Source organism: Drosophila navojoa, chromosome 5 (assembly GCF_054131105.1).
Source record: "Drosophila navojoa isolate 15081-1374.11 chromosome 5, UAZ_NAV_1.0, whole genome shotgun sequence".
Classification (NCBI taxonomy): domain Eukaryota; kingdom Metazoa; phylum Arthropoda; class Insecta; order Diptera; family Drosophilidae; genus Drosophila; species Drosophila navojoa.
This window is the reverse complement of record NC_142893.1, coordinates 15,664,491-15,676,560: the sequence shown is the minus strand read 5'-3', so window position 1 is coordinate 15,676,560 and position 12,070 is coordinate 15,664,491. Positions and strand designations below refer to the sequence as shown.

The window sequence follows — 12,070 nt, the reverse complement described above, 5'->3', positions numbered from 1 at the left end:
TATATATATATATATATATATATATATATATATATATATATATATATATATATATATATATATTTTTTTTTTTAAATATTAATATAATATAAAAATATTTCAAAATTAAATCAATAGACAAAAATCGTTCGTCTAACTCATTAGAAAAATAATAAATAAAATATCAAGAATATATATCAATTGTAGGAGCTGAGACACAAATATAAACAATTTTAATCTTAAAGCTAATTAGAAAGCTGTTTCAAGTCTAGTTTGACCAGCTTCTGACTTCATTATGAAATGCCACAAAAATGCGGGGCATTTGCCCCACTGTGCACGCTTTGTTTTCGCTTTTTGTTTTCTTGTTATATTTCGCTCTTGTTTTCAATTACTTCCGAATCGTACATATGTATGTACATATTTATATTCTAACAGCAAATTTATCAAGTTAACAACAATAAATAAATCTTTGCCATCGTCTATAAAAGGAAATACAATTTTATGACTTTATTTTATGCGACGTATGAATCAGTCAAATGCTGGCAATCAAGATTAAATTGTCGATTAGAATAAGCAAATTAAAAATAGAAAAGAAAATGTGAGAAGAGCTAAGAGCGACTAGTAGATACACTAAAGTAAGTAAAGAGAGAACAACAAAGAGAGGGAGAGAGAGAGAGAGAGAGAGAGAGAAAGGTATTAGGATAGACAGACAAATGATAGATTATAGAGATGTTAAGGTTATACAGATGGATAATTGTAACTAAAAATTTACGGATAAATGGACGGACGGATAAACGAACGAGCTGACGGTCAGATGGTCGAAAGGATAGACCAAAAAATAGATAGACAACATGAAGACTAGCCGGATAAACAGACAGATGAAAGAATATACAGTATACCCTATATTCATTTTTAGCGTATTTAGCTTGGCTTGCAGACAACTTGCGGAACTTGCGTTTGTTCACCTATTAGGTAGCTTGGTGAGATGTAGCCTGTTTAATTTGTCGGCTTATATGGTAAAGCGAAAACGGCGAAAACAGAAAATCGTCTAGTACTGTTGTCATTGGCACTGCCTAAGCGATATGCAAAGCCGTGGAGGAGGCTGGCTCAGAGCTGAGACAGCGAACCTGTTTTGTCTACAGAAAACAAACAAAACAAACGTCTGAGTGATATATGACGTCATTAGCTGAAATTAAGTGTGGGTTGAACAACAACAACAACAACAACAACAAAACAGTGAACAATAATAATCATTTACAATTTGCCAAGGTATTGGCAGCACACACACACACATATGTACCAGCACACACACACACCTGTATGAAATCATATTTTAGAATATAGCTGGCGTCGCTTCAGTTCAATCGAATTTTGAAACGCGCCAAGTCGAGTTCGTGTTGAAAAAAATGCCGCTACGGAAGAAAGAGGAATATATACCCATTAAGTGTGAAGGCTGGAATGGGAAATTCGTGTATCCCGATGGAGCTGTGAATAATGTGTCCAAGATACGTCGCCAGAATCAGAACGTGACAAACACAAACAATTTCTATGGCTATAATACGGAACCGATTGTCCTGCCGACGGCTTGGGATGGCACCTTTGTGAAGAGCGGCGAGACACGCATTAAGCCGGAGCGGAATCGTTCCGATGATCAGGACTATTTCGAATATAATACCGATCCGACCATATTGCCAACGACTTGGAGTGGTGAATTCGTCAACGATCCGAACGATGTGCGCATCAAGCCGGAACGAAACTTCTCCGATCCGAGGGATTATGCCGAGGCCAATCGCTTCAAGTTGGTGCAGTGAGAGGGGCAGGTGGCAATGGAAATATTGAAAGTGAATTGTGAATGTTTTGTATTGTACTAACAGAGCTTTTTATGAGATCTATTATCGTATCTGATCTTCATACTAATCACAATCTTGATCAATTTCATGTTCTACTGAGTTTGGCATTGAAATTAACCTAAGCGTTGTATTTGAGTTATTTATTTGTATTTTTAATAAAAAACAATTGTGAAATGACACAAAAATAAAACTGATTGTGGGTGTTATTATATGAATGAGAAAGCTTCGTGATATTTCTGTGGCCTTTTAAGGTCGCAGCGAGTTCGACTAATGCAAATCGATCAAGTTGATCGTGTTGTTTATGAAATAGCTGTAGATTCGATATCCATTTGGATTTCCTATATCGTAAAGTGCAGTTTAAGGGCAACTTCTTTCTAGACTTTTCGTGTTGCCACATGAATAAGCGGTAAATATTCATAGTAGTTTTACTCACTCTGTTTAATAAACTTTGGGAAATAGACAAAGCGGAACAGTTATACAAAGATTGGTTTAGTTGCTCGATATACAAGTATAATATAATAATATGAAATGGTAATAAACCTATCTATTTATTTTATTACTATTCCTCGCATAGCTAGAAACAGTCTACATGATTTAGTAATACCTTTTTCAGATTATAGAAAAAATATACATACATATACGTACATATATCAATATATTTTATCTGTCAAAAATTGACTGCTAAATAGTTTTGACTGTTTCTAAGTTAAGCGAGAAACAATAATAAATTAAATACGTATTTTGTTTGCATCTAACAATGAATTGTAATTCATGCTGTCACATTTAGTTTGAGCTTACTAGTTGGAAAAACGTCGCATGCCTGATTAACTAAATTGATTATTGAACAGTTGTGGGCATAGCGCAAAGGTTAACAAAATAAACTAACAATAATTTATTTTCTTAATAAAGAAAAGATAAGAAAAAACAATAAAACTAGATTAAGCATAAAATATATTAGTATATCTTGACTAAGTTAGGTTAAATTTGAAACTTATTGAAAATAAAAAAAATTATTCACATTTGACCCCGACGTGAATCGAACACGCAACCTTCTGATCTGGAGTCAGACGCGCTACCGTTGCGCCACGGAGTCATCAAATAAATGGCAGCAAATTGAATATTTGACTTGCATTGCCACATTTTAGGGTATCCAGATTTGTATAGCGTTGCCACTAAGAGAAAAATATTAAATGCCACTTGTTAGTGCTGAAACAAATATTTCTTCAGGTAACGATATTATGTTTGAAATTTTGATGCAAGTTCAGACAATTTTACACAAAAAAATTAATATTGTTAACATAGTAACAGAATAATAGTGTAAAGTATTCATATGAATTCATAGCTAATTGTCATATCATTTCTTACCATATATATATATATCTTACCAGATATATATATACATATATGCTGATATATTATAGTTGAAAGCAGTAGGTTAATTTCATTTCCTAAAGAATTTAATCAAACAGGCAATATTGTTTTCCATAATTATAAAATGTGTCAATTTGTAAAAAACATAATAAACAATTGATTTAAACATCGTGCAAGGCTCTATCTATCGATAACTTCAAATTAGAGGTGCTCTTACTCATGCAACATATTTCAACTCATCGATAGCTTTTGGCATTCCGTGCATTGTTAATCGCAGCCAACTTCACATCAACGCGTTCTCGGTATAGGTTTTAGCCATTATTTATTCGCAATAAATGCGAATGCAATTGCGAAAATTTATTTGATTCGCTATATTTGCGAAATAGCAACAAAAAAATTCGTTTTCTAAGTAAACGCGCTAACATTGCATAGCTTTTACTTCGTCTATAATACGTTTTCATTTCGCCTCAGTTGTGCGCGTGAGTGTGTGTGTATATATTTTTGTGCGTGACGCGCTCCTGCCGCCATTCCAAGATTGAAGCGAAAAAATGGATTTGGCGAAGTTGGATAAGATGAAAGTGGTAGACCTGCGTACCGAATTACAGACGCGTGGTCTTGATACCAAAGGTGTAAAAGCAGTGCTCATCGAGCGCTTGAGAGCACATGTGGAAGGTTCTGCCGCCGGCGGCGGCGATGGAGGTAAGCTAGTATGTGTGCATATGTGTGTGTATGTATGCATCACTGTGGTTTCGAATGCATGAGTGTGTAGTGTGTGCCCGTGTGTGTATGTATGTGTACTATACAATTTTGAACGGTTTTCAATGTGTGTGTGTGCGTGTAACTCGGCTCAGCGTGTTTGTCTTGTATATTGTAAACGCGCCTTATATAACCCAAATTCGAATTTGATATGAACTGCATTTTTTTTTCGCACACGACAGATGGCGCCCCAGTTACACCTAGCCGTCGACAACGTCGGACACGATCTATGTCGCGATCACCGTCACCGGTTGCGGCAGCTCCAGTTGCGACTCAGCCAGAGTTAGAGACTCTAGCGGAGGAGGAACAACATGGAGCCGAGCCGGAAGCTGAGTCTGCTTCGGGAGCAGAAGTAGAAGAAGTTGAAGAGGATGAGCAAGAGGAGGAACAAGAGCAGCAGGAAACGCAACCGGATGATCAAGCCAAGCAGGTCGCAGAGGAAGAAGAAGAAGAGCAAACGGACTCTGCTGCACCGTCAGCAACACAAGATGAAGATGTTGCTATGTCAGAGGAGCCCGCAACTATGGAAACAGAAAATCAAGAAGACTCCAATGATTTCAACAAACCAGCGGAAATAGCAACGCAAGAAGCAGAGAATAATGATGCAGATGCCGATGGCGATGCTAATGCTGATGCGGAGAATGTCGCACACCAATCCAATGGTAACGATGGTGAAAAAATGGACGTGGATGATGATGCTGGCACCGGAACCAAAACAGACAAGGAAGACGACAAGCAACAACAGCAGGAGCAAGAGCAAGAAAAGTCGAGCGAACGACGCAAGCGTTCACACAGTAAAACTCGCTCGCGCAGCAGTTCTCGCTCACCCAAACGTCGCAGTGGCGATAAGCGCGACTCCAAGGGTGGTGCAGCTGTGGAGGAGCAACGTACCGTAGCCGAGGATGAGCCCACCATAGAGGAAAACAAAGTGGGCCTCAGTTGGTGTAAGTGAAGCATTGCAAATTGATTCATTGATAATCAAGATAATGAAGATCTGAATTTTCATAAATTTTTAAATCCTCTTAAATTTAGATCTTCATTAAGAGCTTAGCTTTGATTAGCTAATGATTTATTTGAAATAATATAATGATCTATATTAATATATTTTCATTAATTTATTTATGTATTATCTTCTTTCCCCCATCAGTTGATTCTGATATCCATCTGGTCATTGACTCTACCAATTTTACGTCGGCAAAGCCATTGGCCCCGGAAATCTATTCACTTATTTGGTCTGGTGCACGCGCCAATTACGGCGTGCGCGAGGGCAAGGTATGCTTTGAGGTGCAATTGTCGGAGGAGATTGTGCCAGAGAATGCGCATCATTTCCGTGATGAGCCGCATGTGCGAGGCTTTCGTGTGGGCTTCTCGACGCCGCAGTCATCGCTGTTGCTGGGCGAAGCTGAACATTCCTATGGCTATTGCGAGAGCGGCCGCAAGGCCAACAATGGCGAATTCAAAGATTATGGCAAGCCATATCAGCTGGACGATGTAATTGGATGCTACTTGGATCTGGAGAGTACGCCGTGCAACATCAGGTACACGCTGAATGGCGAAGATCTGGGCATTGCCCATGAGTTTGAGAAGAGCAGTCTGGGCGAGGACGGTGCTCTCTTTCCGCATATTGTCACCAAGGGCTACGAGTACACAGTGAACTTCTCCAATGCCGAGGAGCTGCTCGTCAATGCCGAACGGCCGACACGCAAGCGTCGCAAGCAACGTGCCGAGTCGCATAAAGACGATGACAACGATGGTGAGAAGTGGAAGGTGCTGGACGAGGCGACCGCTGACGATGATGAGCCCGAGAAGAAGGACGATGAAGCGAAACCAGCTGCGGGCGAGGAAGATGGCGACAAAGTGGCCGAGGCGGAGACAGAGCCGGAGGCCAATGCAGATGCCAGCAGTAAACCCACTGAAGATGAGCAGTCCAAAGAGGCTGGCGGCGAGGGAGAGTCGCAATCGGAGCAGGCAGAACAGGCTGAGGGCGCTGAGGCTGCATCACAGGATCAGGCAATGGAACCTGGTGAGTTAATCAACTGCATTTAATGTTACATTTATAATGAAAATTCCCTTCATTTTCAGCTGAGGAAGCGGCTGAAGCTACAGCTGCTGTGCCCACTGAGTCAGCAGCGGTCACCAATGGCGACAGCGTGCCTGATGCTGAGGCTGCAGCCGAGCCAGAGGCAGCTGCCAAAGAGTCAGCCAAAAGCAATGAAGCGTCAGCCAATGCTGAGGATGAGGACGAGGACGGCCCATCGCCCAACAAGCGTACCAAAACTGAATCCGAAACGGAGAAGTCTGCTGAAAAGTCACAAGCGGCTGAAGAGGAGTACGAGGATGTTGTGCCCGTGCCACGGGACACTGTCGCCCTTTTGCCGGGCTATGTACTATTGGCTTTGGTGCCCATCGAGCAACTGGTGCCCGGTCCTCAGCGTCCTGCCTCGCGCAAGGAATGCGAGGTTATTCTGCTTGTGGGCCTGCCCGGTGCCGGCAAGACGCACTGGACACTCAAGCATGTTGCTGAGAACGCCGACAAGCGTTACGAAGTCATTGGACCTGATTCCATAATAGCCAAAATGACGGTAAGTGTGGAAGGAAAAAAGTAGTTAAGATAGAGATTTAGCTGGATAGATTAGCTTAGTAGACTAAAGAGTGTTCAATAATATTTATAATATGGTATAAATAGTTCTATTTCATTGTAAATGTTTATTATGGTAGCAGATAGTTTATATGGCTTAGCTCTATATAGCACAGGTGTTTTCTGTTAGTTTTCCACATAAATAAACTATAAATCCATTGTAAATGGAAATTTAGGGTGTTCAGATTTTGTGGAAATGTATGTCACAGGTAGAAGAATGAGGATGACGAGCTGAGTTGTCTCTGAGGAAACCAAAGGGTCAGGGTATATGCCAGTCGGGCATTTATTAACATGGAAAATATATATTTTCTAAGTAGTATAGTTAAGTGAATCATTGCAATAATGACTAATAGTTTCTTATCGCAATTGAAAACTTTGTTTAAATATTTGTTGTTTCTTTGTAGATTGATGGAGAATCGCGCAAAACTGTGCACAAAGGTCGCTGGGATAAGGTGTACGAGATCTGCTTGAATAGCCTCGGCGGCCTGGAAGACATTGCTATGAAGCGGCGTCGCAATTTTATACTCGATCAGGTAAAACTTCAAACAAATGACCAACAAGCACACACACAGACAACTAGACACACACACACGAACATTCTCACACACACACACACACATACAAAATACACTAAAACACAAACGAACCGAACGAAAAAAGACCAAAAAAACACGAAACAAGCGTTGATGAACAGTCCCTGATTATTCAAAAAAACAAAAAAAAAAAAAAAGGGATATTATTTTTTTTTTATGTTTTTGTAAATTTGAAATATGCATTTGATTGCTCATATATGAAAAAAAAAATAATGTTAATAATATGAGAGAAGAGCCCAAGCGTCGCTAGCGACGCCAACAGAGCAGAAAAGCTGTGAAGGTATGTGTTAGGCATTAAGTTGATCCGATAATTTAGTATTACATAAGAGTGTGTGTTGAAGCGTGTAAGTATTTGTATTTGTATTTGTATTAAGCATAAGTTTTAGGTGCAACAGTTGACTGTAGCAGATGAAGGGCATTGAGATGGAGATGAGGAGAGATGAAGTTGAGTATGAGTTTTTGGCAGCAAGATGATGCAATGAAGGAGGGGAGCGTGCGGCAAGGAAGCCACTGTAAGTAAAGTACAAAATAAACAACAACAACAATTCAACTACAATTACACACAATTCAATTCAAAAAAATGAAAATCGTATCGTCTTAGTTACCTCTACTACTATACCTACTCTCTATCTCTCTAAATGCCAACGACAGAGGCCACTGCTGTACTACATATATATATATAATATTCTCTCTCTCTATATGTATACAGTTATGTATATGTATAAATTATGTTAATTCTTTTGCAACTATATATTGAGTCAACTGTTGTTTCGTTCTGCCAATCTGATGCAGAAGCGGGCATATTTGTAGTGTATGGCAATGCACACTCCCTGGCGGAGTAGCAAACACGCACACATACACACACACACAGACAGACAGACAGACGCACATATATATAGGTGTATATATATGTAATTCAGGTATGTGTTAGTTTATAAGCGAGGGCGAACAACGACAACAACATGAACAACTGCGTCAGCCTGGGCGCCAAGTGGGGGCTCAATTCGAGCCCGATCCCAGGCAATCGGCAATCATCAACGTGTTTCACCACCTGGCCAACAACTGACCAACAACGCAACAACATTCAACCAACCAACCAACCAACCAATCAATTCCAAATCGATTCAACAAACAACCAATCAAACAACTCTCGATTCCGACCAAACAACCAACCAATCAACCAACCAACTGTATAATTCTTGTAGACGAATGCGTATGCCTCGGCCCAGCGACGTAAAATGAAAGGTTTTAGCGACTTCAAGCGTATTGCGGTTGTTTGCATACCCGGCGAAGATGAATTGAAACGTCGCATCGCCGATAAAGAGGAAAAGGGAAATGCTTTTACAGTTAAAGAATCAACAATAAATAACTTACGAGGTAAATATTGTCTACCACAACCACAAGCAACGAAAAAAAAACTCTATAAACAAAAAAAAAAAAATATATACGAATCAATTAAGAAACGGCAAATTATTAGTGCGTAATATAAAACAATATATCTATATGTATATATATACAATATATATTGAGTGCATATATTACAAAGAAAAAAAAAAGAGAATATATTTAATGCTTATTTTGTGTAACTTATATATTTATTAGCCTGTAAGCAGCTGCATTCTCTTATGTATTTGTAACTGTTATTTACTGTAATTCTAAGCCATCTTTAAATTCATTTTTTTATACTTCATCATCAATATTGATCATTACCATTATTTCCTATAAGAAACATAACCAAAAAAAAAAGTCAGCTGGCAGTTCCAAAAAGAGATTATTATTATATATCCATATTTGTCCGATTTACATAGATCTATAAAAAAGGGCTTTACTGTGGTCCGTTATTTCTCACAACCAATATTCCAATATTCTTTAAATATTAATCCAAATCCGATCTTAGAATTTCAATCAACTGAAGCTTTAAGCTTGATTTCACTCTCCCTCTCTCTCTCTCTCTCTCTCTCTCTCTCTCTCTCTCTCTCTCTCTCTCTCTCTCTCTCTCTCTCTCTCTCTCACTTTGCCTTGAACACATTGCCAGCTGAACGTACCAAACCCCTACACCTACCTTTATCCCTTATTTCCCCCGTCCCCCACCAATTTACTGTCTCTCTCCCCAACCCACTTGATCTCTCTCCGTCTGCCCCTCTCTTAATCTCTCTGTCTCTCTTAAAGTGTAATGTGTATAAAATTGATGAAAAACTCTTTGCCAGTGTTGCACAATGCTCGACATGATAATAATATACACTCGCACACTCTTTTTGCAGCCAATTTCACGCTGCCCTCGCTGGAGTTTGGCTGGTTTGACGACATCATCTACACGGAGCTGAGCGGGGACGAGGCCAAGGCCGAGGTCAAGAAGTACAATGAGAAGGGCAAGAAGGCCATCGATGCGGACAGGTCGCGTGACAAGAGGTCGCGCGGCGGACGCGATAATTATCGACGCGATGACAGGCATCGCAATCGTCACTTTGATGAGCGGCGTCGCGATCATGGCGGACAGCGTCACGACAGTCGCTGGAGCGACTCGAGGCGCGGCGGCGGAGGTGGAGGCGGCGGCGGTAGCTACTCCAGCGGCGGCGGCAGTGGAGGCGGCGGTGGTAGCCGTGGCTATGACAATCGCAATCGTGGCTATGGCGGCAGCGGAGGCGGCGGCGGCGGCGGCGGTCAGCAAAACTGGATGCAGAATAATCGCCGAAGCGGCTACGATGATCGCGGCTATGGTGGTGGCGGTGGCGGCAACATGGGCGGCGGCAGCCGTGGCTATGATAATCGCAATCGTGGTTATGGTGGCAGCGGTGGTGGCGGCGGCGGCGGTGGTGGCCAACAGAATTGGATGCAAAACAATCGCAGGAGTGGCTATGATGATCGCGGCTATGGTGGCGGTGGCGGTGGCGGCGGCAGCTCGCGAGATTATCGCGATCGAGATCGCGGCGGCAATGATCGCAATCGTCTAGGCAGCAATGATCGTAATCGAGGCAGCAGCCAAAGCAGCAGCTATCGCTCCGGCGGCGGTAATCATCAACAACGGGATTTTCGGCATGGCCACCGCGACACCAAAGAAGATAGTCGCGGTGGCTATGAGCGGTCAGCTGCACAAGCGCTGCCCAAATACGGCAATAACTCGGCCCAGGTAGCCAGCTACGATCAGTACAAGTCGAGTGGAGGTCAGCAGTCCGGCTCCAAGGTAAGCAGAGAAGCACTCACGCCCATCTCCAGCAATCACTCTATATAATGTTCCTACTCTATTCTGTTTGCAGTCCGCGCTAAGTGGCAAATGGAGCACCTATGCCCAGCACCAGCAACAGCAGCAGCAGACGCATCATCAGCCGGCCGGCGTTTGGCAGCAGCAGCCGCCACAACAACAGCAGCAGCAACAATATCAGCAGCAGCAAACGCATCAGACCGCAGCAGGCCAACAGCAACAACAACAACAATATTGGAACTATAATCAGATGCAGGGTAGGTAGCAGCAACAACCACAGAAACACCTGGCAACAACTGCTTACCTATAGAAACCAACTCGCTCTGTTGTCGTGCCGCAAATAAACTTATAACTTAATATTCGATGTGGAATTCATTTATTTGCCTGGTGGTTGATGGAGCGAGTTCCGATATGAGTAGGCAGTTGGTAGTTGGGGCAACGATTGATTGATTGATTGATTAATTGATTGATTGCCTGTGTCTTGAGCAGGTTATGGCAACCAGCAGCAGCAATCCGCTTGGCAAGGCGCTGATCCACAGCAGCAGCAACAGCAATGGATGTCCTGGTGGCAGGTGAGCGAGCGACAGTCTTCCAACAACAATATATCGATAAATCGTTAATTTCTATCACATCATCGATAGCAGCAGCAGCAGCATCAGCAGGGCGCCGGCGGGGGAGCAGCGAACAATAATGTCGGTGGTGGCAGTGTGGGTGGTGCTGCGGGCGCAGCGGGCAACAATGATGGCGGTGCCACCAATCATTATTGGTCTCAATATTCATACTCTACACAGTCCAATGCGGGCGTCGACAAGAAATAGAAAAGGAAGAAGAAGCAGCTATTAATATCTCGGTGCACACTTTTTTTTTGCCGTCGCAAAACCCCATTCATTCACACACTCACACACACACAACCACAAGATGGAAACCCAACTTTAAAGTATAGTTTTTAAACATAATACAAATCAAACAAACAGAAAGCGAGCGTAAATTTAGTGTAGACAGTTTTTAAGCGTCTGGAAAGTCCAAACAAACAAACAAAAGCAACTTTAACAGCAGTTTGTCTCTCGCACTCACTCTCTCTCTCTCTCTCTATACAAACAACAAAATTGGTAAACACAGAAAAAATTGTTGAATTTTTAACTAAAGAAAAAAGGAGAATATATTTACTCTTTACTTGCAACAATTTTTTCATTGCAACATTCGGATTGAGAAAACAAAAACACATAGAAAATCCAAACCAATATTACATTTATTGATTGTACATTATGTGAAATGGTTTAAATATATATATATATTAATATTTTGTTTATTTCGCCAATTAGCACACTTTTCCTTGTTTTGCCAAACGAATGCAATAAAGGAAAGTTAATTGAACTTCTCTTTTGGCTCATTACGTATCTAGGACAGTACAATTTGTTTAACGTTTAATTATGATTATTGTTTTATATTTTATACATTAACGAATTGCTGGAAGACAAACTAAAAACAAAATAAATTTAACAAATAAATCTATATACAAAAACAAACAAAAACTTAAACCGTCTTGAATTTATTGATGATATATATTTGGGGAAAATAGGGTTTGGGAATAGAGTTTGAATTTTCTTATAAAATGTAAAATATTTAATTTAATTTACAAAATATATATTCATTTTCTGTGCAAATTTAAAATATTTTGTCAACA

The 12,070-nt window shown here is 40.9% G+C and overlaps 2 protein-coding genes and 1 non-coding gene across 4 annotated transcripts; 2 read left to right on the top strand and 1 right to left on the bottom strand.

Moving 5' to 3' along the window:
* The first annotated feature begins 1,009 nt into the window (after positions 1 to 1,009).
* On the top strand, positions 1,010 to 2,019 carry LOC115564447 (uncharacterized). The gene has a single exon (XM_030388764.2). The coding sequence runs from the start codon at positions 1,386 to 1,388 to the stop codon at positions 1,788 to 1,790; it is 405 nt and encodes a 134-aa protein (XP_030244624.1). The 5' UTR covers positions 1,010 to 1,385; the 3' UTR covers positions 1,791 to 2,019.
* An 831-nt stretch (positions 2,020 to 2,850) lies between these two features.
* On the bottom strand, positions 2,851 to 2,922 carry TRNAW-CCA (transfer RNA tryptophan (anticodon CCA)). Its single transcript has one exon. It is a non-coding gene; the product is annotated as a tRNA-Trp (tRNA).
* A 528-nt stretch (positions 2,923 to 3,450) lies between these two features.
* On the top strand, positions 3,451 to 11,918 carry LOC108657961 (uncharacterized). 2 transcript variants are annotated; one of them, XM_030388756.2, is made up of 10 exons: positions 3,451 to 3,899; positions 4,139 to 4,900; positions 5,104 to 5,979; positions 6,039 to 6,538; positions 6,999 to 7,127; positions 8,393 to 8,564; positions 9,449 to 10,368; positions 10,442 to 10,643; positions 10,876 to 10,958; positions 11,031 to 11,918. In XM_030388756.2, the coding sequence occupies exons 1-10, from the start codon at positions 3,749 to 3,751 to the stop codon at positions 11,202 to 11,204; spliced, it is 3,969 nt and encodes a 1,322-aa protein (XP_030244616.1). In that variant the 5' UTR covers positions 3,451 to 3,748; the 3' UTR covers positions 11,205 to 11,918. The 2 variants fall into 2 exon arrangements, with proteins under 2 accessions (XP_030244616.1, XP_030244615.1); XM_030388755.2 differs by having other exon boundaries at positions 3,452 to 3,899; positions 11,028 to 11,918.
* Positions 11,919 to 12,070: the final 152 nt, after the last annotated feature.

Excerpts from the sequence above, each read along its gene's own strand:
- LOC115564447 (XM_030388764.2), top strand. The coding sequence starts at position 1,386 with ATGCCGCTACGGAAGAAAGAGGAATATATACCCATTAAGTGTGAAGGC.
- LOC108657961 (XM_030388755.2), top strand. The coding sequence starts at position 3,749 with ATGGATTTGGCGAAGTTGGATAAGATGAAAGTGGTAGACCTGCGTACC. Across the intron at positions 3,900-4,138 it reads CGCCGGCGGCGGCGATGGAG|ATGGCGCCCCAGTTACACCT; the intron begins GTAAGCTAGTAT and ends CGCACACGACAG. Across the intron at positions 6,539-6,998 it reads CCATAATAGCCAAAATGACG|ATTGATGGAGAATCGCGCAA; the intron begins GTAAGTGTGGAA and ends GTTTCTTTGTAG.